At 37.1% G+C, this 25,952-nt stretch overlaps 3 protein-coding genes across 3 annotated transcripts; all 3 read left to right on the top strand.

Moving 5' to 3' along the window:
* Nucleotides 1-12,808: 12,808 nt before the first annotated feature.
* On the top strand, nucleotides 12,809-16,117 carry LOC137710676 (glyceraldehyde-3-phosphate dehydrogenase, cytosolic-like). The gene is made up of 12 exons (XM_068449773.1): nucleotides 12,809-12,860; nucleotides 12,969-12,992; nucleotides 13,093-13,193; nucleotides 13,472-13,587; nucleotides 13,697-13,796; nucleotides 14,352-14,498; nucleotides 14,596-14,656; nucleotides 14,750-14,847; nucleotides 14,969-15,111; nucleotides 15,231-15,314; nucleotides 15,549-15,638; nucleotides 15,774-16,117. Exons 1-12 carry the CDS (start codon nucleotides 12,857-12,859, stop codon nucleotides 15,823-15,825), a joined length of 1,020 nt encoding a protein of 339 aa, XP_068305874.1. The 5' UTR covers nucleotides 12,809-12,856; the 3' UTR covers nucleotides 15,826-16,117.
* Nucleotides 16,118-18,188: 2,071 nt separating this feature from the next.
* On the top strand, nucleotides 18,189-21,808 carry LOC137711637 (uncharacterized). The gene is made up of 7 exons (XM_068450891.1): nucleotides 18,189-18,935; nucleotides 19,251-19,415; nucleotides 19,510-19,608; nucleotides 19,964-20,080; nucleotides 20,750-20,890; nucleotides 21,001-21,288; nucleotides 21,428-21,808. Exons 1-7 carry the CDS (start codon nucleotides 18,420-18,422, stop codon nucleotides 21,716-21,718), a joined length of 1,617 nt encoding a protein of 538 aa, XP_068306992.1. The 5' UTR covers nucleotides 18,189-18,419; the 3' UTR covers nucleotides 21,719-21,808.
* Nucleotides 21,809-22,886: 1,078 nt separating this feature from the next.
* Nucleotides 22,887-25,519, top strand: LOC137709695 (lysine histidine transporter 1-like). The gene is made up of 7 exons (XM_068448678.1): nucleotides 22,887-22,954; nucleotides 23,551-23,934; nucleotides 24,355-24,748; nucleotides 24,842-24,947; nucleotides 25,075-25,166; nucleotides 25,255-25,323; nucleotides 25,421-25,519. Exons 1-7 carry the CDS (start codon nucleotides 22,902-22,904, stop codon nucleotides 25,517-25,519), a joined length of 1,197 nt encoding a protein of 398 aa, XP_068304779.1. The 5' UTR covers nucleotides 22,887-22,901.
* Nucleotides 25,520-25,952: the final 433 nt, after the last annotated feature.

Below are 25,952 nucleotides of genomic sequence, written 5' to 3'. Positions count from 1 at the left end.
ACTTAGGCCTATAAATAGGAGGCAAGGCCATTTGGCCAAAGCATCCAAGAGTTGTAAGCAATTGTAAAGCTCTCCAAAGTTTCAATACAAAACTTCCATTCTCCCATCTTCTAAGTGATCTTAGCATTCTCCAAGCTATCTTAGCTTTCTTTGTGATTCAATCCGGGGAAGCGAGGCTTCAAAGGCTTACTTAGCTTGTTCATCGAGGTTTCAAGTCTAAGTGCCGCACGGGCGGAAGGCTTAAAGAGTCATCCCGTGACACAAGGAGGCAGTGTTTTGAGCTTCACTAAAAGTTATTAATTAGGCTCTACACTAACAGGACAATTAATCATCAGGCATGAATATACGATTTTGAACCATCTAGCTGAAAATTGACTTGGGAATTTATTTGATTTTTCATTGTTCTCCATCCTACCTTAATGTCACATTGAAAGAGTTTAAACCTTAATTATATCATGCGTTTGTTAGAGATGATTGGCTTGGATAGAGTAACTGATTAGATGCAAAGTAATTTTAAAGGGATCACGTAAAGTCATTGTTGAAAAATGAGACTACAAATCTCAATGCTCGAAGGCGAAGATCACATCTAGCCATCGTCGAAGCGTGGCTACAACACTCGCTAGGCAAGATGACAAAACTACACTATCCCAGAAGATAGTCACTGGCCGACTCATTCCAGTAACACTCTAGCCAAATCCATCTGCAATGTCGCCACTCCAGTTGGATCCGCAATATCCACGATCAAGGGAGGTGGTGGGGTTGCCATATTTGAAAGTTACTATGTGGTGGATCAAACGCCAAATTTGATCGCCCCATGAGGTGCAAACACTAGATCTGGTTAACCAAGATGGTGTCACCACCAGATTGATCAACCACGGTTGTGTTGCCGCCAAATCTGCTCTGCCAAGGTAGCGCCGTTGTTAGACCTGACAAGGTGGTGCAGCCACAGACGAGTAAAGGGAGAGTATCCCCACCACGGAATCTAACAGACGCAGGTGGATCTGACCCACCAACAACCCCAAATTCAAACCCCAACCCCGAATCTAGCCATAAAACAAGGAAGAGGCCTTGAGACGGGAATAACCTGGATCTGGGTAGAAAGCGCAATATAAGATGCACGCAAAATAATGGGAGAGAGATCGGGAAAAGAGAAGAGAAATGAGAAAAGTCGAGAGAACGATCCTTTGTCGAAATTGAAGGTCGGTAACGCTCAAAACTAGGAGGACAACAAAAACCAATATGGTCAACCAAAAAAATATAGACAAAAGGATTTAACTGGTTCATCTCCAAAAAAAAAAAAAAAAAAAAAAAAAAGAGAGGCCACGCCCACTGTAGTGATCTAATATATATTTGATATGGATTACAAGAATGATACACAATAATGTAATGTAATTTTCCTCCATCCGACCCCTTTTGAAGAGCATTCAACCTTTTTATATAGGCCCTAAGTCAGCCCCAAAAGTCTTGGACTCATAATGGTGTGGTGAGGAAGTGACACTCACACAGTGCTACTTGCATGGTTTCTCGGGCCGACACATACCGAGCACACCACTCGCAAAACTTAAAGTAGACTTCTTGAGCCAGTTGGATGACTTTGCGTCGCGTCATGACTTCTTTGTCCACATATGGTAAATGCATGGCTGGGACATCGATGTCGGGACAAACCTATCCTTTGAGCTCCATGCTAGAAAGTTGTCAAGTATGCCAATTGGCTTAAGCTATCTACTTTAAGTTTTGAGCTCGTCTCTTATTGTCAATAGACAACTCAGGGCTATGGCGGTCAGTGATGGCAATCGTCTTTCGTCATTGTGGTGGTGTTTTGTCATCTGAATTCCTTGGGCTGGCTTGCAGGATCAATGCCTTCATATTCTCACCTTTAGTGGGCTCTCTTCAAGTCCATCTCATTAAAACCGACAAGAACTATATATTATTTTAATGAGTCTGAAAGAACCTTGCGTTCATAAAGGTAAAAGTTGTAGTAATTCTGGAGGGAAGTTAGCCCTATTAATCCTACTATTTTTGTGAGGATTAAAATGAGTAACATTTTCTTACTGTGATTCATCTTCAACCTTTTACTTTGACAAAATTGGGAGTTCATCTATTTCTTCTTTTAATATGCCTTGAATATAGTGCGTTATTCTCTTCAAGTCAATTCTCTCTAACAAACGTAACTTAAATCCTATCTCAAACTTATTGCCCTTAAATGCTTATTACTCAGGAATTTTTTTTTTTGAACAAACAATATTATTTATACCAAAATGATGAGGGAGTAAGCTAATACCTTACAATGTGCTAGCAATAATGTGGTTCAAATTTGCCATTTGGCGAGAATTGAACCTAAGTCCTCTCACTTATAAGTGAAGAGGAACATCATTAGACCGTAATACTAAGTGGCGGAAAAAAAAATTACAACAAGCAATATTACTTCACTAAATTACAAACTATAGAAAGGTGAAAGTTTGAACATAAAACACAATGGGTTAAAGAAGTCCCTAATCATTGAATCCACCACTTGCCAAATAAAAATAATAAAAGGTAACAAAAACATTATAACTTTTTTAATGTGTAAACACTAGATGCATTATTTGTTATGTGATATGTGATATGTGTATATCAATTAGGAGTTTGGGATAGAGCTGCCCCATGTGCTCTAGAACATGTGCTGATCCATCATCTAAAAGACGAAAGCTGCTTGTTGCTGGTTACAAACCCGTTGGGTCCCTAATTGGTCATGAAAACGAAATCGAACATGGAACATCCTAAGAGTGAATGCTCTTAACAACTTGAGTTACGAGCCTCTTGCACCGGATGATAAGTTTGCTCCCTTTGTATATTGCAAATTTATGATTTTACATTCATGGTACGTGATGACTAATGACTATGCCCCAGCAGCCCCACTCAATGGAAACCCATTGTGAATTCAGGTTTGAAGCACATACTTATAAGCTAAAGTGATAATCAGTTTTTTTGTTTTTTTTTTTTAGTCCATCGATATTTTTACACTAAGGAAATGGGGAGTTTGACCAAACCATATCATGGGCAGCCTAATTTGGTATCAAATTCACCATCCACCAGATTCGAACTTAAGACCTCTTACTTTCAAATGAAGAGAAATACCACCCACCGTAGTACTAAGCGGCAAAGTGATAATAAGTTAGAAGCATGTTTTTTTCCTTTGATCACCATGAATTGGCAATCTTGAGTCTATGTAGTAATTAGGGGAAAATTATCTTAAATATTCTTGTGTACTTGTCATGTTTGACAGACTAATCCCACTTTCCATGCAACCCCGCCATAAGTTGACATTATACTTTTGGATCAAGAGAAACAGTACACCAAAAAAATAAAAGGAAAACTAACGAAAAGTTTTTAAAAACTTTAGTTTTAATGAAAATGACAAAATAAAGGTGTAAGTGAATAGTACCATTATTGACTTTTCAAGGTAAAAATGTCATTTTAGTAAAAAGTGAACAGTACCGAAAGTGTTTCGTTAATAAAAGGAAAATAAAGACATAAAATGTTCTCCAGAATTTCCAAGAAGCAGGTCTCTACTCTCTAGCCAGGCCATGCAACGATGCTTGTGTATCTCTTTCATTTTCCCAGCATAAGTAGGTTGACCAGTACTAGCCATGATCTTATGCTTTTTCAGATATTGGTGGTTTAAATGTTTTGATAATATAATTCATGATTATACTATTTCTGCACCGGAGCACAGTATACATCGAAATCCTTGATTGTTGGATTAGTGATCATTGAATCCTTTCGCGCGCAATCAACGCGGCATTGCTCCAGTGCATGTGCATGCTATGCATCAGAGCATAGTATACAATCTTCGTCCAAATTTGATTAATAATGGACAAAAGGAAGAACTACAAATACACAAGCACATAGAATTTATATGCTGAACGAAAATATTCATACCTCATATACTAGAGCAGGATAAGAACAAACAGTAAGGGGAAGGTACGAGGCATTTAAAAATTAACTAGCTTTATAAGCTGAAAATTAATTTTATTTATAAAAAATGTAATCTATTCAATTATTTTAGATAGCTATATATGGATGAAGGTGCACAGACAATGCAAGCAAGCAAGAGAATGGCAGTGGAAGCTCCATCCTCGTCAATATTTGACGTGCTCCTCTTGAACTTGCAAACTTTTGCTAATTGCTTCTGCTTCTGTGGCTGTTGCTGCTGCTGCCTTCTCTTCACTGCTTCTTCCACTTTAGACACCATCTTATTAACTGGTTACAGTAGAATCAATCGGGGGTTTGAGAGTCGGTAGTTTACCCTGCAGCGGAATTAATTCAAACTTCAAATTAAAGAATAACGAATTCAGAAGAGTGATCGAGAGACAAAGATGAATAAGGCGATAGGGTACTTTTGCTTGGGGAAACAGACATACATGCACTTCTCAATTTATAGGAAGCATTCTAACATTTATGATAATATCAAAAATGCCCTTGGTGAATTTACATTATGATTGGGTTGTTCCTGGGGGAAGATTTTAAGATAATGCTGCATGTGAGAGGAGGACATTTCTGTGTTAAATGGATGAGATCATTATTGCCCACATGTTTCAGTGTCTGGTCTTTTATGCGTTTCAAATCACCAGTACAACAACCTCGCATGTTGTTTCCAAAAAAAAAAAAAAAAAAAAAAAAAAAAAAACAACCTCGCATGCATGCACTACAATTAATCTAAATGGATGATAACATGATGTTTTCTCAGTAATTAGATAATCATCGATTTGGAAATTTTTCGCAACAATGATGTTTTGAATGGATACTTTAGTGATAGACGGTTAATTGAATTACTATGTAAAGTGTACTCGAAAGTTGGTTGATCGTGAAATTCAAAAACAGTAAGAGTAAAAATAACACTACGCAAAGGAATTGACTACCAAACCCTAATTTTTTGAAATTGGGGAGAAAAAGTAAGATGTATGTATGGAATGTAAATTGACTTCAATTGTAAATTGCCTAAAGGAATGGGGATTAATCTTCCTACCCTAATTGACCAAGGTCCAAGGTTAGGTCATGTTGCTGGCTGGCAGTATGTCATTTTAAACTGTTTTGGTTGGAGCAAATTTCAGTTTCGTATCATACGACTTATTCTGGGTTTGATTCTTGGTTCTGATTAATCACACGATGGTGATCAGAAGGAGATTGAAATGCTTTTCTGAGTTTTTTTGCCTTCGAAAAAAGTAAATTACCATGAGTTAGCCACCAACTGATCGTATTTTGTTTTTTTTATTATTTAAAAGAAAAGAATACCCTTATTAGCATATATTCTATCTCTTCAATATCATTATTGTTAAGGTTGTAGCCACGATTTCCATTTGGTATATATTCCGGTCGGCACATAGGATTCTCTCTTAATTTAGTTGGAACAATGCTCAATCATTTATCAACCAATATAATCGCTTAGCTGTTGAAAATAAACTGACTGAATTGAAAAAAAAAAAAAAAAAACTTAAGAGCCTAGGGCTAGTCCCTTGACAAGTATAAGAACATTTACAGATAGTTGTGCTTGGCCTGCACGGAAGTGAGTGATTCCCGACTGTTGATAAAATGTAGGGTACACTTGTGAACTAAACGACTGCCTTTGGCATATCTCATATGTATAATGTATATGTAGATCCTAAAGTATACAATGTGCATGCCTGGTATTTGGCTGTAGAACCAAAAACAACAAAATGAAAGCTCTATCGAAATTTAAAAATTAATTAGAAGACAATGTAATAGTTGATAGAGAAAATTGGAGAAATGGTGCTAAAGTTTGGGTCAATTAGAGTTTTGGTCCTTGAATTAAAAGTTCATAAGTATTGGTCATTTAACTTGTTATAATGTGGAGCAAAAGTCATTTTCGCTAATTCCATTACAACTTCCATCAAAATAAAAGGATTTAAAAGGGCAAAAAATGTAAACCGGAGTTGGCCAAAAGAATTATTGCTCCACATTAATATAAATTTAGGGACTAATACTCATGAATTTTTAATTCAAGTATCAAAACTTTGATTAAAGGACCATTGCTCCAATTATCTCTCAATAATAAGAAAGTCTACGCCGTTATTATACTAGTTATGGTTTTCCCAAGTTAGTATTTTTGTCGTGCTCTATAGAGTGACGAGATCTTCATGTGCAAGGCCATGTGACCATGTGTTTATGTTCTTGTTCTTCGATGCTGATTGGCCTACGATCCATACGGGCCGAAGGTTTCCCTTCATTTTCTATATACCCTTCAATTTTACGACCCACATGTCATATATTTTCCTACCATATATCATGCCCTAAATTTCAATTAATTGACCAGACTTTGATCTCATTAGTTTCATGAATCACAAAATGATTTTCTCTTCTCTTTCAATATAATGTATTGTTCTTAGACTACACGTAAGAATCGTTATTGTTTTCAGGAAATTGTGTTCGAATGTATGATTTTTTTTTAAATTATAAGCGATATTACTATTCTAAGTTACATTAGAGGATAGAAGAATGGTTGAATCCAAAATGCGATGGATTGAAAAGGAATGCCGTTTACACTAGATTAGCCACCACTTCCATGTATGTTTTTCATTCACAATCTGTAAAAAACATTCTAATGGTGCATATTTAAAATATATTGGTGCTTAGCTTTTATACTTATAGTTGCATCTAGGGTTACATGATTGGGAATCAGCCCTGCATGTGATCCAATATCTTAGTGGATAGGGTATTGAGTTTCTACCCTTATTTTTTGAGTTTGAAACTCCATTTCCTCTAAATTATTGTAATACAATTTTTTTTTTTTTTTAAAAACAAATTATTGGGGATATGCTTACATAAATCATAAGATATATTGTTTTGTTGATAAAATAATATACAAAATAAAATGGAGCAAAATACATGGTTATAATTCATTCAACACAAGGGTCCAAGTGACCAAACTTCACAATCAGTAGATGCAGATATCTTTGATTTGAAATGTGAATGATATGGATAAGTAAGAGAAGGAGAGGGGCGTGGTTCATGAACCCAGAATTCTTAGGCCATCTCCAACCGATCCGGCCAAAGGTTTATAGGGCTAAAAATAGCTTGAAATGACACGAAAACCGTATCCAACCGAGGGTTAGGCCAAAGGGCATGTGGGCCCCACCGGGCCAAAACTACCAAATCAGGCCAACCGGCTGGCCCAAAGGAGCCAGCCAGCCAGCCCCGATTAGGCCCAAACTTTCAAACCTAACGGCTACATGGCATCAGCTTGACGCCAGCTAGCAATGGCTAGCTGACGCCAGGTTACCGTTGGATTTGAATTTTTTTTTCAGAAAAAATTTTAAAAAAAAATCTATTTTTTTTTTCCTATAAATACCTAAGCCATTCATACATCATTTCTCACATAATTTTCACCATTTCATATTATCTTACTTCATTTTATTTCAATTCTTCACATTCTATTGTCTTACCTCTTCCAATAATCTTTCCTTCATTTTTTTCAATAATTTTCAAATGGCCACATATGCAACGAAAGGTAGGGCTTGGACCCGAAAAGAAGATGAAGCTCTTTGTAGGGCTTATAGATGGGTCTCGGAATATAGTGTGAGGGGAAGCTCTCAAACAAGTGTAGGTTTTTAAATTTAAGTTGTTGTAGTCTTTAAACTGAAATAATAAATTATGTTTGGCCTATGGTCCTTTGGCCCCCTCGGTTGGAGATGGTTTTTTGTCACAAAGCTATGTTTGGCCTATGATCCTTTGGCCCCCTCGGTTGAAGATTGTATAAAGTATGACATGATATTGTTCATTAAAATATAATTTTTTAAAGGACTATAGAGCTAAATAGAGACTTCTGGTCCTCCTTCGGTTGGAGATGAACTTAGCATGCAGGGCAGAGGGGCCATACTTTCAGAATATGGGATGTTGGCCATTCTGAGAACAAGCCATTTGGGTTGGTTCATTTGACCCTTGAATATAAGCATTTGCTTGGGTTGGTGTTTAGTCCTTTGTTTCTTTCAAGGCACAAAAATACAAATCAGTCACCGCATTGTGGATGTTTGTTTTCCTACATTTCTATGAATGTCCCCTAGCTCTTTGTTATTTGTTGAGCCTCTTTTTTAGGTATCTGTCTTAGTTCATTTAATTTTTTATTCTGCTGAATATAAGTAATGTTATTTAAACACATAAAAATGATACAGTTGACACACTTTCGAATACAAGTGGGTATTCCACATACAATGATAGTATCAACCTGTATTATAGATACAAAATAATATCTAGCCGCTATATGTGCTCTTAATTCCTTATTTGATTGTTGTTTTGTTCTGGTGTGTTTTCAAAAAAGAGTTGGGTAGTTTGATTATGGGGAAGGAGCAGTATGTAGCTGTGAGAATGTGAAGTACAAAAGTCTCACATCGGTGTTGGACTAAACTTTGCGAGGGATTATAAGGAGTGTGACTACTTTCTATATAGCTAATTAAATTTATGGTGGCACCTCTGCTACCAACAAGCTTAGATGGGTGTGAATTGTAAACTCAGGATGCAAGCTTTAGGGATTAATTATACTCACCGCGGCTGCTTCTTGTGATCCTCTCCTCACCATTACTAGTTGCATAGACAGAGAGAACAAACCTATTTAATGCTGCGCCTTTTTTCTTCCCGAAACTTGCATCAGGCTTCTTGTCACGCTTGTCTGAACGATTGCAATGACAAGAAGACGCCAAGCTTCGGGATATACATCAAATATAACTCTACCAAAAAAAACTAAGTTGTTTGCTTTATTCAAACTCGTATGTTGCTTCGCATGCTCCCAGGTTCAGTTCAGACGATCAATGCAAATTAAGTGAACACAGAGAAAAATGATTTGGTATCAGAATGTAATGCAGAAAGCAAAAGGAAAAGAAAACACCTAATATTGTCATTCATGCATGCATGCCTTGTAACTGTACTACACAATCTCTCAGTCACAGCTCGGATTCATGGAGGGAAGATTAGTAGATATTTAGCCTCCAAATTCAAACCAGGTAAGAAAAATGTGGTTGTTTTAAGAAAGAAAGCTCAAATTAGTTTACGATGCAAGTACTTCTGGAGAATGTGTTATAGTTTATATTGCAAGTCTACACGGAATGCGGTGAACATTCAAACAATTATAATTAACCAAAGGCCCTATTTGAAAACCATTTTAGTTTGGATGGTACTATTCACACACTTATTTTTACCTCCTTTGCATCTCATTAGTTTAGGTTTTTTTATCTTCTTCAATTCATTTGTTATGACGGCTGAAAATTAAGAAGAGTGTATGAAAAGTAACAAAAGATATCTGAATAGCACCACCCTTTTAGTTTATGATATATATTTTTTCAAAAACTAAACTTCAAAGTCAAGCCAAATTTTAAGAACTCCCAAAAATAGTTTTTGGATTTCAATTAAAAAAAAAAAAAGTTGAAAACAAGTTTCTACCATTAAACAAGCCATCCCGATAGGCAATGAAGAAGAAAACAAAGGAGTGTAGAAAGACCATCCAAGAGATGATGGACACCCTTTCCTCTCCGGAGGGTTCGAACCACCAGGCCCAAATGGCTTGTGTTGGAGTTGGACATATTATTGGGCCATTTATTTACTTTTTCTGCACTTTTTTTTTTCATACAATTGTGCTTATTTATGCTCATGGATCGTCATTTAAGTGATTAATTCAAAATTTAAGTGTAAACAAATATGCATATAAGGAAAAAAAAAATGGAAAAAGAAGTGAATGGAAAAGGCCACGAAAGTTACTTCTCTTGCCGAGCCTGGTAGACTAAGCAGGGAAGTAATTGACTGTGTGATGAACCTTAATCTTAGGTGAGTCAAAGAGTTATAATCTGGTCACATTGTTTGATGTGTGAGGTCACTAAAACACGCCTTAAGATACTAGGTTAGTAGGGTTACGACAAATGGTAATTAAGCTCCAACTCAAGGCTGCTTCTTAGATGAGCAAGGCAGTCTGTCATCATGTTACGCTCTCTAAATGTTATAGACTCAAGAATATAGCTGTCTCAATACCCAAATTAAGCAAAGTGAGTGATCTAGTCTCCAGTGATAAAGGGAGATTCAAACCTCTACCAATATTAGAAAGAGAAACGCTCTATCTAGACTATAAAAAAAAAATTAGTTAAAAAGGAAGATAATTGGGTTTAATGAAGTAATTAAGTTAAAAGGAATGCCACCGTAGATATTTAGCATACTCTATTTGAAGAAATAGCGAGTGAGCGTTTATAACTTTATAGTAAAGGAATTGAAATTTGAAGACCCCTTATTAGAGAGTTCATAAGTGAAAAAATATTAAAATTAAGTATGGAAAGAGCATAGTTTTTTTTTTTTTTTTTTTGTCCTTCAAAAAAGGGGACCAGCAAGCCACATTTGTCCACTTCTTCCGAGGCCGAGAAGACTGACAGAGGCATTTCAGCCTCCCCCTAGCCACAAGTCTGGCTTCTACACTAGCAGCGGGTTTCGAACCCAAGACCTCCTGTTTTTTATTTGAAGGGAGCTTCGTAATCCATCATTTACCACTGAACCACTTACTCGTGGTTATGGAAAGAGAACAGTTGGGTCTGAATAAAATTTTACTTGACAAAATATTGAGCTTAAGGATGAAAGTTTGTGTTATATTCATAAAGGGTTGGATTGGATAGATAATTTTTTGGCCATATTGTATTAGAAAATGAAATGGCCAAGGTATAAAAATTGTCCAAAGTTGTATATGGCGTTTTACCGTAGTATCAAAAAGCAATTATGACTATGCACCTTGGTACAAAATCAATTCCCATCAATTCCTCTCTTCCTTTTAACTAACAATTTAATCTATTAACGCTATCACTTGTTTTAAAAAAAAAAAAAATTCAAACTTAGTAGGGATTAGGTTATCATCTCGGGTGTCGGACCATTTTGCTGCAACCAATAAGTCACTTTCCTTGTCCTCAATGTCTTTTTCTTGTTCAATGATAAAAAAATAAAAAATCCTTTCTCTTGTTTTGAATTGATTAATATATTTTATTCTGTTTAGACTTTAGATAATTTTGGTTTCTTTCGGCCAAAAATTATTTTTGGATTGTACGTGATAAAACGTCTGAGTTTTTTAACAATAGCACAATCCATACTGCATGAAAAAGGCAGTTTTGTTGGTTACAATGTTATGTTCACAAGTTCTAAATTGCTATCCATAAATAATTGGTAAAAGGGTTCGTTGCCATATATAACACAAGATAATGATGAACATACTGCTAAATTGTGCCTATATATATATGTATGTATTAGGTGATCAATCACTTTGAAACATCCATTTAACTCAATTTACCATCTAAATGATGTGCTAATATACATGAAACAAACAGAAATATGAACACGTAAAATCTTCGATCATGTCGACTGGTTGCTTGGTATATTTAGTTGACTTCACAAAACAATGAAACTCCTTGTATTTTTAGTCTCATCGGAGCTAGAGAACCATTTGAAGAAGATTTGGATATAGTTATTTGAGTATACTTTTATTAAATCGATGGTTAATTTGGTGGCTATGTGGATATTGCGATCTCAGACCCCATGCTAATAATATTTGTGTAACAACACTCTATGTGGGCAACAATGCATGCCCAAGAATCTCTCCTCAACCAAACCTCTCGGTCAAATGCCAAGAGATTTAAGATTATATCTAAAACTACGGTTTAGTAGTATTTTTATATATAAAAAAAAGGTTTAAAATTTGACACATATGGATGATGTGTACAATACATTAATTCATTGCGTGACTTCGTCATGTCTATCACACCAAATATCTTTGTATAATTTGACAAAAAAATTGTTGCATAACTAAAACAGAAAAAAAAAAAATTTAAAAAAAGATTTGTTCCATTTCGATTGATTTAGGACGGCAATAAGATCCGCAATGTTTTTTAGCACAAAATGTTAGACGGTTAAAATGCAACACTTGCAAAAAATGACTATAATGGAGATGAGGATGCTTTGTTGAATGCGTGGACACAAAAAAAGGAAAAAAAAAAAAGGATTAAGAACAATGATAACCAGGCTAAGTAAATGTGGGTCCAATTGAACATGATGAGAAAAAATCGGTTAAGATGGGTAGAGGATGACCTAAAAAGACTTTAAAATAGGCTACAAACAAAAATATAGAATACCTAAAGTTGACGGAAGACTTGATGTAACACCGTACACAATAACTTTCTAGAATTTATATAACCAACCTCTAGTAGTAGAATGAGGTTCTGAATAATGTTAGAGAGATCAAATTTTTTAAACAAAATGATGTGATTGTTGATGGTTAGATTATTACTTAAACGTTGATTAACGTGCTTATCTTCCATTGATGATACATTATTTAATTTACAAATTTTTAATTTAAAATTTTGATATTCCTAACATTACGTTTTTGTTATTGTAACTTTGAATAAAAGATAAAAAGTTGATCTGATTTAATATTCCCGAACGCACTAGGAAATATGGGGAAGACACTTGTGCACTAAAACCTAACGTAGCATCCAAGCCATCCCCTACTTTTATCTTTTTTCTTCACGAAAGCAAATTATTACAAATTCCGGGATTCCCTGACCTTCCCGAAAGCGCCTAATAGCGCTACACCATGGCCTTTCATAATGACGCACAATGCAACGGTTAATATAAATCACTTGAGTCTCTGATTACCAGGACGACCGAATCTAACGATCCATCACGCGGGCGCTGCATTGAGCATCAGAGACCGCCACCAGCATGCTAGTAACCGGCTATTCCGGTCTCCCATTGCCCCGCCCTTATATATAAAACCTACCATATCTCTTTGGTGTCGCTCACTCTCTCTCATTTTTTTTTACTCGAAGTTTTTATCCAATCTGCTCCCATGGGTAAACAGTTTGATAATATTTTCACACTCTCTATTTTTTTGGTGTATTTTTATTCGATTTAATTTATACGGGACCTTTTATTTAATCTGAAATTTTATTTTGTTGCAGGGAAGATCAAGGTCGGAATCAATGGTAGTTTCAACTTTCCCGCCTTTTTTTTCTCGTATGAATTGATGCAGATTCTATCAATTTTTATTTATTTATGGTTTTTCAATTATTTTTCGGAAATTAGGATTTGGAAGGATCGGAAGGTTGGTCGCTAGAATTGCTCTGCAGAGAGAGGATATCGAACTCGTCGCCATTAACGATCCCTTCATCACCGGCGATTACATGGTTGTGTTTCTTTCCTTTCATTTGTACTTTCTAAATACAACGATATATTTACAATAAGTTAAAAGCTGGTTACAAACTCGTAATCTAAGACTTTTCATTTACTAGTTCGTGGTATCAAGTGGCTCCTTTGCTTTTGCGTTGATAGTTTGTATTTTGTGCTTTTTATTTTGAAGTGATCGTGATCGTCCAAGTATATTTGATCGGAGTTCTGAGCCGTCCGATTAGTTGACCAAGTATGGTTACTGGTTTATTTATTTATTTGTGTGTGTGTGTGGCAGGTGTACATGTTCAACTACGACACCGTCCACGGACGCTGGAAGCATAACGATGTGAAGCTGAAGAACGCAGACACCCTTCTCTTTGGTGACAAGCCCGTCTCTATTTTTGCTGTCAGGTATATTATACAATTCCCGCCTAAAAATAGTATAGTTTTGTATGAAATTCAGTAAGAGAATTTTTGAACGTGTGATTATATTGTTATTTATGCAATGCAAAATGTTTAGAGACCCGGTGGAGATCCCGTGGTCCGGGAGCGGAGCTGAGTACATCGTTGAGTCGACCGGTGTTTTCACCGACAAGGAAAAGGCTGCTGCCCATCTGAAGGTTGGCAAATTACGTATTCAGTTTTTGAACTTTGCTTGAACGCTTATGTTTTGTGATTTATATCCATAACCTGTAACATCATTTGTTAGTTTCGAAATTTTGTGTAATTTGGTAGTATATATATCTTATGTACAGAATTTCATTGATAGGATATGTTATTTTATGTTTGCTGCATATTAATATCAAAATTTTGGTTTGTTACTGGGTGGTTATGGTGAGGTAACATGTAAATTCCTCTCGTTAATGACGAGATTTTGCTTTTTCCAATTGAGTTTTGAAGTTTGGAGTTTCTGATGCTAGAAATTGGTTTTTTACCGGGTGGTTATGGCGGGATAACATGTAATTCTCTGTTTTATGGCCCTTTTTACTATTGGATTAGTATGGAGTTGGTTTATGCTAGAATTCGTTTGTTTGTTTATTAAAATTGCTTTTCCCCATCTGATTTGAAGGGTTATCTTGCATTTTATCTGCTATTTTCTGAAGTTTTTGGTTTCGGGTGAATGTGTTGTGGTCATTTGTTGATTGCTTAACGGAGTTTCTTTGTTCTACTATCAGGGTGGAGCTAAGAAAGTTATCATCTCAGCCCCCAGCAAAGACGCTCCTATGTTCGTTGTCGGTGTCAATGAGAAGGACTACATGAAAGATCTTGATATTGTTTCCAATGCTAGTTGCACCACCAACTGCCTTGCCCCCCTTGCGAAGGTTTATATCTCTCTGATTTTATATGTTTTTGTTTCTCAAAGGCATTAAATTGACGGAAGAATTTGATGTCTTACGGTGATTGTGTTTAATTTTGTAGGTTATTCATGATAGATTCGGTATTGTGGAGGGTCTGATGACCACAGTTCACTCCATTACTGGTGGGTTCTTGGTCGGAGTTTGCTTTGCAATTATTCTGCTTTTTCGGTTTTGTTTCGTATGTTCATTTCGCTTTTTCTGTTACCATGATTCAGCCACCCAGAAAACTGTTGATGGACCTTCTTCGAAGGATTGGAGAGGTGGAAGGGCAGCTTCATTCAACATCATTCCCAGCAGTACTGGAGCCGCAAAGGTAAAAACAGATATTTAACCTCTATGATGTTATAGTTCGGTTGTGAGCACTTTTTTCTCTTTCGAGTGTTTGTAATTTACTTGCGAGCATGAAAACTAATTACGTATTTTGGTTTGTGAAGGCTGTTGGTAAAGTGCTGCCTGACCTGAACGGAAAATTGACGGGAATGGCATTCCGTGTTCCTACTGTCGATGTCTCGGTGGTTGACCTTACAGTGAGGCTGGCAAAAGCAGCTACTTATGATGAAGTAAAAGCTGCTATCAAGTAAGGGAACAGAAGAGTTTTCTTGCTATAATATTTTAGAAAATACTACCAAACCGTGTCTATGCAACGTTATCCGATTGATGTTCTTTTCTCTTTCGTTTTTATTTGATGCTCCACAGGGAGGAGTCTGAGGGGAAACTGAACGGAATCCTGGGTTACACCGAAGATGATGTGGTTTCCACCGACCTTGTGGGCGACAGCAGGTACACAATGATAAACTTTGTACTTTGAATTTCTGTCTGAAATTGTGGATATGGAATGGACGGACGTTTGGGGCACGGTCTGTTCTTTAAGATACGGAAAAAAAAGGATCGATTTCTAATGGTGATTGAGAAAAGAAGGCTTTGTTTTGAAGATTGAACCTCCATCTTTTCGTGCCTGTCTGCTGCTGGTAGCGGCAATGTACTCAATCTGATGTTTTCATCTTGATGGTGCAGGTCAAGTATTTTTGACGCAAAAGCCGGAATTGCTTTGAACGATAACTTCATCAAGCTGATCTCGTGGTATGACAACGAGTGGGGATATAGGTAATGAACACCGCCTTCGTGTTCTAACTTACACGCCACGGCCTTACTCTAGAACATCTTCTTACTCAGTTTTGTAGTGTTTATATGTGTTGGTAATCTTTCTCGTTTTGTTTGCTTAATTTGATGATTTTGTAGCTGCCGTGTGGTCGATCTGATTTCCTACATCGCATCTGTTGATCTTGCTTAAGGCAGCGAGACGAAGACTTGCCGATTTAGGCGCATCGGTGAACGTTTCCCTTCCTGTTAGTAAGTAAAATGCAGTGTGCAAAAATAAATCGTGTATCCCGAAAGGAGTGGTAGCTTATTTAGGTTGAGTGTCATGGGGGTGATGAATTTTGCCCCAAGTTTTTAAGTTTTGTGGTGGACGTGAGATTGTTCTGTGCCTTGTTATGTTCTTCGCTTTATATTTGTTTTGGTTCAGACATTTCATGTTTTATAACTCTCATGGCTCATTTATCAATGCGTTTCATATTTTATAACCTGGAATTCAATTACCGCCAAATTATAGGGAATTCAAGGGCCCCACTAAACTTTTGATTTACCAGTATTTGAATAACAATGGAGTATCCCATAATTGAAACTCAATTACGCTTTTTTATTCTGATTATTCTGATGTAAACATGTCGTCAGTTTATCATTTCATACAACTTTATGTAGGCAACAAAAGATTAAAAAACTTTATTCAGTAGAACTGTCGCTTTCCGGGCCGGCAAGTTCTTGAAAAAATTCTAGGCAAGGAGAAGTGTTTGAATTCGTCATAAAATTTATTAAAACGAGGTTTACTTGGAATGGGAATGTGGATTAAGAATCCGATTCTTGAGCTAAGTTCTTGCGTTTATCAACATAAAAGAATCCGAAAATTTGTAATTTGCAATGAAGAATCAGATTCATCAAGGGGAGCGTTTGATCCTCTAACCACTTTTCCATTCCTTTTTCAGTTCTTTGATTTTCCCTATTGCGAGTGGGAAATTATGTCATAATAATTTTTGGTTATTATTATTTTATTTATTTTAAGTTTTGGATTATAGATTAGGCAGTGAGCCTTTTTTAATTATGTATTTGTGTGTAAACGCATGAGAAGTCAGAAATTAGAATAATTCCTCACATTTTAATTTAGTAAACATTGCGTACTAAACACTGGTGAAGCCAAGTACAAGACTTCCTTAGGCTATAACATATGGAGAGTTTTGGATCTTTAAGCTTGAAAATATTAATCTTTGGGCTATTTTAGGAATTTTAATTGTCATATTCTACTTAGCAATTGAAAATTTGGATCTTAAAGCTGCTTTTAAGGAAAATAAAATGTTAAATAAACTAATCACTTTAATATAGTAGTTGTAAATTAAAACTTCCATATCCTTACTTGAAAGTTTTGAAAGCTAGAAATCTAGAAACATAGTATAAATTTCTTACTTCAAATTATTACCTTCAGGTTTACTATTATAAAACTTTATGTAGGCAACAAAAGATTAAAAAATTGACTCGTCTAATAATTTTAGCTTAGCTCACCCACCAATATAATTCCTGTTTATGCCATTAGTACTAAAATCAATTTTTACTTACATTGACAGAGATAAGCAAAGGAAGTAGAAAATTCAAAAATAGGAGAACAAGGAAGGAGAATTGAATCCACCATTCTTCCCATTTGATTACAAATTTCAAGATAGAACTCACTTATTTTCGTATTATAATAGTTGGATTGAGATTTTCTTCAGATCTCACATTTCGAAATCAATCGAATAATTTAAACTGTTCAGTTTAGATCACGCGGTTCCCATTAACTCAGTATATGAGCTTCGAGTATGAAATTCAGAGATGCTCTCAATCCATTACGAATCTCTTTCCCATATCAAGTTAAGTAAATAGATCATCGGGTTGGAAAATTAAAAGATTCCAACAAACATAAATAAATAAATAAAGATTTTGTAACCGAAGTCAAATATATATACATTTGATGAATGAAGTAGGATTCTCTCTCCTCTTATTATCACTTCCTTTATCCCAAAAAGAGATCATCTCTGGATTATTTCCACCTAATCCTCATTGTCAAACAATCTGGGCCCTTGAAATTTGATTCAACGGCTAAAATTATTATAACTTTCAGAGTGGGCCCATGATTGTAGCCGTTGGATTAAATTTCAAAGGTCCATATTGTTTAATGAGAAGAATTAAACGGAAGGGATCCTGAGAGGATCCCTTTCCCTCTATCCTCTCCTCCCACACTATTCTTTTTTTCTTGTTTTTTATATAAAAAAATTAAAACAAGGTGTAAACGTAGCGTAATTACAATCGTTTAAATATGAATGGATGAAAGAAGAGAGAGATGGGTGAGAATCCTACTTCTCGACGAATTCACGCACAAATTGACAAGTGGAACAATCTGCCAGGACAGTATATCCAAAAATAAATAATAAAAATAAAACAAAAAGCCCGTCGATAAAATAATAAAAGATTGGAAATTAATGTCCGTCCGGCCCAATCCACGTGAGTCCTTAAACCCAACGTACTCCGTCATTCAAATTCTCCCCAATTGTCGATCTATCCGCCCATCTTTCCCCTCCTAAACCTCTCTCTCGCTCAGACATCACTTTCTCAGCTACCTCGTGAGCTCTCTCTCCTCTCTCTTTCTCTCTCTACAATCTGCATCCGTCGTTTTCTTTGACAACCTTCAAATTGCTTACCTTCAAACCCTAAGTCTTCACCTTCCAAATGTGAATTTATCAAATTTGTAAAATGTGATTAAACATTTGCTTTCTTTGTTTTGTTCGATTCGTATCGGGAATGGCGACCTCGGCGTTCAAATCAACGACGAAGCGGACGCCGATCGGAGCATCCATGGCTCCGGCGGAAGACTCCGCTTCGTCGAATCGGAAGTCGTCTCACCGGCGCTCCAGGAGCCTGAGCTGCTTCTCGCGCGGGTTGCCGGAGCGGAAGCCGGCGGGAGACGATTACGATGAAACACCGGTTCCCAGCAGAGGGAGGTTTGTCAACACGGTCAGAGGCTCGGGATTCCCGGAGATCAGCCTCGATGACCTCGCCGTCGAGCTATTCGACTCCTCCACCGACCGAGGCCGCTCGGTTGAGCGGAGCTCCGAAGCTACTCCTGCTGCCAGTGCCTTGCATAGACGAGGGAGGTCGGTGTCGAGGCACGGTCCGAGAGTTGGTGGTGGTAGTGGTGATGTGAGGGGCAGCGCTGGTACTAACTCAGCTGAAGGAAGGATAGTTTCGGAAAGTAAGGGTATTTCGAGCCGAAGGCGATCGGTTTCGGTTGCTCGGTATCAGATGAGCGATTCTGAGGTGAGAATTTGTGTTCTTATGCTTTTAGTTTCCCGTTGAATTTTGATTTATTTGATTTAATGCACATTGTAAAACGTTTTGGATACTATTTATTTTTAAACTACTGCTAATTCGAATTAAAACTACAATTAGAAATGTGTAATTAATGATGGTTTAGACAGTATAAGGCCATTGAACAAGTATCGTGATTGAAGGAATTGATATAATGCATATCTTAAACTGTTAAAATTAAACGATCCTTGTTAGCTTTGTCGGATTAGTGTAATTCTACCGCTTATTTATCTGTGAGTTTATTTGTTGTATTTTTAATGTCAGAGTGATCTAGATCATACCCACATTCGCAGCACCTCTAAGTCGAGGAACTTCATTAGTGGAAACAATCAGACACCCTTGTCCCGCAAGTCAACTGATTCAAATTTTAGACCGGGATTGAGGAGATCTCTTAGCCAGAAAGATTTTAAGTGCCATGAGGGTTACTCTGTAAGTCTGACTTCTTTAAGTTTTGGTATTTTCATTTTATGCTGTTTAATGTTTTTTGAACTATGTTTTGAGACGTTTTGTTTGGACCTTTCAGAGCCAGTCTTCGGTCCTAACAGATGATGAGGGGAGGGATGCTTATTCCAACAAAAATGGAGCGGAGAAAACTATCCGAGCTGTATATTCAGAGAAGCAGGTTTAATGTTGAACACTTATCTAATGATAACACCCCAGTGTGGTTCTTTTGTATTAGTTCTTTATGTTATGATGATGACCGCAGTGTAGTTCATTCATATTAGTCGTTTATTTTTTAATTATTTGCCACCCTTTAGGTAGAGCACCCTGCTGGCAATGATGTTAAAAATGAATTTTATTAAGTAACGCAGAAAGAACTTAGATATGCTGCGGAAGAGATCCGGACAGAACTTGAACTAGTCCGTATTTAGCGTTCTTTAGATCGTTGTTGACATTTGTTTCATCCCTATTTGATTTTAGAGTTTTCTCTTCCTGTGTTATGCTTCCTAAACTTGGTTCTATATTATCTTATTCAGGCAAGCGAAAAAACTAAATCCACTGTTTCAGCACCTGGTGATTTACGTTCTAACAGGAAGGATGTACTTCAGGCTGTTTCTTCGACCAGGAAGAATTACTCCTCCAAATTGGAACAGGTATTAACGTTACTATAAAGGCTTAGTTTAGTTAAGTAAGAGTATGGCCTTGATTGTATGGATATAAAGGGAAAATTATTATCGGTTCTTATTGAAGATGTTAACTGTGGGTGCCAAACTTGTTGGAAAACTAGGAGTATATAATATTAACAGGTTTCCTAGATTACTAACAGATGTCAACATGATACCTGAGGCAGCGATTGCAGAACAAGAAAAGGATATCTTCTACTCGTTGAAAGACTTAATGTTCTTAAGGTGATAGAACCCAATAACGCAGAACTTTTCTTTACAAGCAGGGAGTCCTTATATAGATTAACATTCACCAACTTCCCTCTATCATGGAGAGTTGGTTTTTGTCAGTTAACAACAGTTTCATCAAATAAGTGGGATGTTAGTTGTCTCCACAATTGATATCCATATTTCCTTAATAATAGGAAGCAGTTTTTTCCACGTTTGCAACTTACGTCAAACTGTATTGTTACCAAATACATTTCATCCTTCACTAAATGATAGTTTAGTCCAATTAAGTTTCTAACAAAACTGCCATGCTAATGTTTATTATGCTGGGCCAGAATGTTGAATGCAACTACTGTGCATCATATTTCATTTGAAAGAAGTTTGGCTACTCGTACTAACAATCGTATTTTTCTTTTTTCCATGTATTGACAGTCAGAAAAACGAAAACAAGATTTATTAGCTGAAATAGTACTGGAGGAACAACATAATAGGGAGCTCTCTAAGATTGTCAAAGAATTGCTTCCCGAGCCAAAGAACATTGTTGCCGCAGGCAGACCATCAAGAACCAGAAGGGTACCATTCTGTCTGAAACACACTGCACATTTACATGTTACTGTGCCTTTCTTCGGATTTATTGTCTTTGTTTTACTTTGTTATTTACCTCCTGCTTTTCACTTTTGCAGAGGAGTAACGACAGAGGTAGAGTGTCTAAGCGATTGACTGAGGAGGCAGAGAGATACATTGAGGATTTCATTTCAAATGTGGAAGACACGGATATATCATCAATTGATGGGGAAAGGAGCGATACAAGTTCAAGCATAGGAGGAATAACAAAGCACGAATCTTATCAGAGTCCAGCTTTGTCTACTCCTCTTCCTGTTGCGATGGATGGAGTTGCACTACCTTGGTTGCAGTGGGAGACTAGTAACGATGCTACTCCAATAGGATGCAAGAAGAAGAACGAACCACAGGTAATAACTGATTAGCTCATCTTGGGATTATAAGTTCTAGCATCTGGACAGTATTGAAATGCAGTCTTATCTGTCAAATCCGTTTCGACTAATATTGGGATGGTTCGTGATGTTCTCTTCTTATCATTTTGATTTTCAGGGAGTGACAAATGCGCAAGATCAAAGTAATCAATCTGCTAGCAGTCATGGAAGCTGGAGCCCTGGAATAATCAACGCCCTGTCAATTAACATGGAAGATACAGGAAGTAAAGTGGGAGGATATAGAAGCTATGAGTGCCACTCACGCCTCAGTGGGTCAAATGGTTCATGCTTTGACATGGATGAGTATCTCCATCTTAAGAACAATGACGATTTTCTCTTCGAAAGGTTGAAACAACAACAGAGAATTAGTTCCGGCAGTCTCCTGCTATGTAATCGGATGCTTTTTTAGCGCAATATGTCTCTCAGGTTGCTTTCACTCCATGTAAACCACAGTGACTTTGTATATATTTTTCATTTTCTGCAGTAAAGTGTTTTTAGCTTTGGATTTGTTACAAATATTTTGAACCGTCGTCCACGTGATCAGTGTATGCATCTTCCAAGTACGCTTAAAGCACGTGAACGGCTGTCCAAATTAAATGAAGCTCCGGCGGTTGACAACTGTGATTCCTGAATCGGTGACTAATGCGAGATGTACACTTGCAACTGACTCACAGTTTTGTTACAAACGTTAATAACAATCGTCCACGCGTTTGATGCATGCAGTTTCTACATACAGTAAGCGCGTGGATGGTTGTTGAAACAGAATCTCCGTGGTTGGTGTATGCAGCTTCTGCATACAGTTACATCGCATGGCTGTCCAAACCGAACCTCCGACGGTTGACGACCGTAAATTCCTGAATAAATAGCTAATGTGAGGGGAGTCTTGCATTTCATCTTTTAAAACTGTTTCGTCATTCATTCCCTCCTCTCTCTCTCTCTCTCTCTCTCTCTCTCTCTCGCCTCTCGTTCTCTCTCTCCCTTGACCTTTCCTACTTTGACTTGATCCTTTTAGAAAGATCTTTGCCTTCGATCAAGCATCAAATTTGGAGCAGATTGCACGAGCGCTTGACACCTGTCCCAAGACAATCAGGATTGTAGATTTTGGGACAGGAAATTTCAAATACAATGACTCGTTGAATAAAGATACGCTCCAGATTCCACAGCCCTTTTTTTCGAAAAAAAATTCTGAAAATTTTCCGCTGTGTTTCTTGCAGGGAAAAATCAAGAGGTTAAATCAGGTTTTTTTCAATCGGACGACTGAAATTCAATCAGAATATTAGTTAATTAGCACCGCTGTACACAATTTCAATTTAATTAGGAAACAAGCTCCAAGTAATCAGTCACGTAATTGAACTGGGTTAGTGACCTAATTGTTTGTTAATTCCATCCGGAAAAGGAGATTTGTGGGATTAATATTTGTGATTTTTTGCTGTCACTGAGATTTATCTGTGACAAAAAAAAAGATGGGAGGAAGTGGAGAAATTAGAGGGGAGGAGCAGCAGAAGGAGGTGCTAGATATCAACGAGTGGCTGCCGATCACGAAATCACGGAACGCGACGTGGTGGTATTCCGCATTCCACAATGTCACTGCCATGGTTGGTGCTGGTGTTCTTGGCCTCCCCTATGCCATGTCTCACCTTGGATGGTTAGTAACCTATACATACATACATACACATATATGATATATATGATATATATATATAGTTTCATTACTTTCTCACCATCTCTATGAGAAAATAACATATATGATCAATGTTTATATGTTTTCCAAGGGTGGCTCGTTGGTTGCTAATATGAATTCTGGGAGACATATCAAGGGAAAATCTTAAAGATATTATGAAATATAGAGTTAGAATTAAGAATCAAATCTGTGTGTTTTAATCAAGGGATTATCCTTAGGATTTTTCTAAAGGGATAATTTTCTTTTATTCTAAACTACATCTATCGACAAAAAAGGAAATTCGAAATCAAGTGCAAAGAGGCGAGCACATTGCCTTACCAATTGGATTAACCCACTAGCTTATTTGGGTGAACTTCATTCACAAATATAATTTTTTTTTTCCCTGAATAGCTACGTACCTGGGCTATAGCCTCTTGTAGACAAACTATACAATCCCTGAGTTGCATTGATGAATGCTCTTAACTGCTTAATCTTGTGTTAAAAAAATAAAAAAAAACGTAATATTAACACAAAGAGAGAGGATACCCATCTAATAAGTTTTTATGTGTTTCTTGTACTAGGGGTCCTGGAGTTGCGGTGCTGGTTCTCTCGTGGATAATTACACTCTACACCTTATGGCAGATGGTAGAAATGCATGAAATTGTACCTGGCAAGAGGTTTGATAGGTACCATGAGTTAGGGCAACATGCCTTTGGGGAAAAGCTAGGGCTTTACATTGTGGTGCCCCAGCAACTGATGGTGGAACTTGGAACTTGCATAGTTTATATGATTACAGGTGGCAATTCCTTGAAGAAGATTCACAGCACTGTGTGCCCCGACTGTAAGCCTATCAAAACCAGCTACTTCATCATGATCTTTGCATCTGTTCACTTTGTTCTCTCCCACCTTCCTAGCCTCAATTCCATTGCTAGTGTTTCTCTTGCTGCTGCTGTCATGTCATTGAGGTATGTATATATATTTCTTTCTTTTTCTTTTTTTTTTAATTTTTTTTAGGGATCTGCTGTTTGCACTCAGGAAAGGTTTACCCGCTCTCTTCCTCTTTGTAAAAAATTGAAGAGTAAGAGTAGTGCAGAATAACGTTTTTGAAGTGCTAATAACAATTCCGTTTTTGAAAAGATATATGCAACTCCACCTGCTTGACGAATCATATTGGCAAGAAAAACTTACATGAACGTGTTCGAAGTAATCCAATTTGGAATGCTCATGTTCGAAGTAATTTGTATTCGGTTAAAAATCAAGAAACTTCTCTTAATCCATTTAGCGTAAAACTAAAAAGGTTCAAATTCCGTCTGCCTACAAATTAATCTGCAGAATTTGGTTAGTCGATGTCGTTTTTAACTGTGACTCCTTGTCCAATTCAACAGCTACTCTACCATTGCTTGGGGAGCTTCTCTGCACAAAGGGGTGGAGCCACAAGTGCAGTATGGTCCCAGGGCTTCAACCCCTGCAGGGAATACGTTCAACTTCTTTAGTGCTTTGGGAGACGTAGCTTTTGCTTTTGCTGGCCACAATGTGGTTTTGGAGATTCAAGCAACGATTCCTTCCACGCCTGAAAAGCCGTCCAAAAAACCAATGTGGAAGGGGGTCGTTCTTGCTTACATTGTGGTCGCAATGTGCTATTTCCCTGTGGCTCTCGTCGGATACTGGGTGTTTGGAAACCACGTCGAGGATAATATCCTCATATCATTGGAGAAGCCTGCTTGGCTTATCGTTCTTGCGAATTGCTTTGTTGTTGTTCATGTCATTGGAAGTTATCAGGTACACTACTACTTTAAATTATGATCTGCATAAAAAATCTGATGAGTTGGTGTTCTTTCTTGCATAACAAGTTTCGTCAATGCATATATGTAGGTCTACGCAATGCCGGTGTTTGACATGGCGGAATTATTTCTGTTGAAGAAGATGAAATTCAAGCCATCTTTGGTCCTTCGCTTCGTAACACGAAATGTGATTGTCGGTAAGTAGCATTTTCCTGCTCGTTTATTTAATCTTAAACTTGTAATGACTTCATACATAAGTCCTTACATTGTAAGAGATGTGATCAACAATGTAAATAATATCGATACTCATATTTGCGGATGCAGCATTCACCTTGTTCGTTGGAATTACATTCCCGTTCTTTGGCGGGCTTCTTGGTTTCTTCGGAGGATTTGCATTTGCTCCTACAACATACTATGTAAGGAATCATTGCCCAAGCCTCCAATAACTCTCTATTCCCACGTAAATTAAAACGTCTGAACTTTCTTTTTTCGATCATTTTGCAGCTCCCTTGCATCATGTGGCTTGTCATCTACAAACCAAAGAAGTTCGGCCTTTCTTGGTTTGCAAATTGGGTAAGCTTGGCACTCAAGAAAGCGAACTTTTTTTTCTTTTCTTCACATTCTTTCGTTTTTAAAACTAACAATTTTGTGCTGCTTGTTGCAATGACAGTTCTGCATCATAGTTGGAGTGTCACTGATGCTTTTAGCTCCGATCGGGGCATTAAGGAACCTCATACTTCAAGCGAAGAACTTCAAATTCTACTCTTGAATATCTGCAGCGTGAGATTGAGTTCGAGTTTACACAACAAATAGTATTATTTATTTATTTATTTATTTTGGTAATCAGCCAATTGTTTAATTATAACTTTCTTTAATAATATTAGGACCTGCTTATTGCTTTGTATAATTTAGCATCTGTTCATAGCCTGTTTGATGGATATACAGTTCAATTTCAGACCCTCCCTTGTTAATGGGAAACGTTTCAACAGCATTGCCTTGAGCTCCATCATTCATATTATTTTTTCGATTCAATCTAATTCGTTATTTGAAAAGAAAATTAAACCTAATTGTACAACAAACCTCAAGTAGGACGCATTTATGCGAGAGATGTGATCAACTTGCTACATTTAACTCTTATACGAAAGATTCAACGCCAAGTCCCTCGCGGGACCAGGATCTTCGCTTCGGGGTGAGACCGGTAG

The sequence above is a fragment of the Pyrus communis genome, chromosome 12 (genome assembly GCF_963583255.1).
Source record: "Pyrus communis chromosome 12, drPyrComm1.1, whole genome shotgun sequence".
Taxonomy (NCBI): Eukaryota; Viridiplantae; Streptophyta; class Magnoliopsida; order Rosales; family Rosaceae; genus Pyrus; species Pyrus communis.
The sequence above is the reverse complement of the archived record's forward strand: the minus strand, read 5'-3'. Positions and strand labels throughout refer to the sequence as shown.

Coding starts and splice junctions, on each gene's coding strand:
- LOC137710676 (XM_068449773.1), top strand. Junction 15,112..15,230: donor GAAGTAAAAGCTGCTATCAA/GTAAGGGAACAG, acceptor GATGCTCCACAG/GGAGGAGTCTGAGGGGAAAC. Junction 15,639..15,773: donor GACAACGAGTGGGGATATAG/GTAATGAACACC, acceptor ATGATTTTGTAG/CTGCCGTGTGGTCGATCTGA.
- LOC137711637 (XM_068450891.1), top strand. CDS start 18,420: ATGGCGACCTCGGCGTTCAAATCAACGACGAAGCGGACGCCGATCGGA. Junction 20,891..21,000: donor GACCATCAAGAACCAGAAGG/GTACCATTCTGT, acceptor TCACTTTTGCAG/AGGAGTAACGACAGAGGTAG. Junction 21,289..21,427: donor AGAAGAAGAACGAACCACAG/GTAATAACTGAT, acceptor TTTGATTTTCAG/GGAGTGACAAATGCGCAAGA.
- LOC137709695 (XM_068448678.1), top strand. CDS start 22,902: ATGGTTGGTGCTGGTGTTCTTGGCCTCCCCTATGCCATGTCTCACCTT. Junction 22,955..23,550: donor GCCATGTCTCACCTTGGATG/GTTAGTAACCTA, acceptor TTCTTGTACTAG/GGGTCCTGGAGTTGCGGTGC. Junction 23,935..24,354: donor GCTGCTGTCATGTCATTGAG/GTATGTATATAT, acceptor CCAATTCAACAG/CTACTCTACCATTGCTTGGG.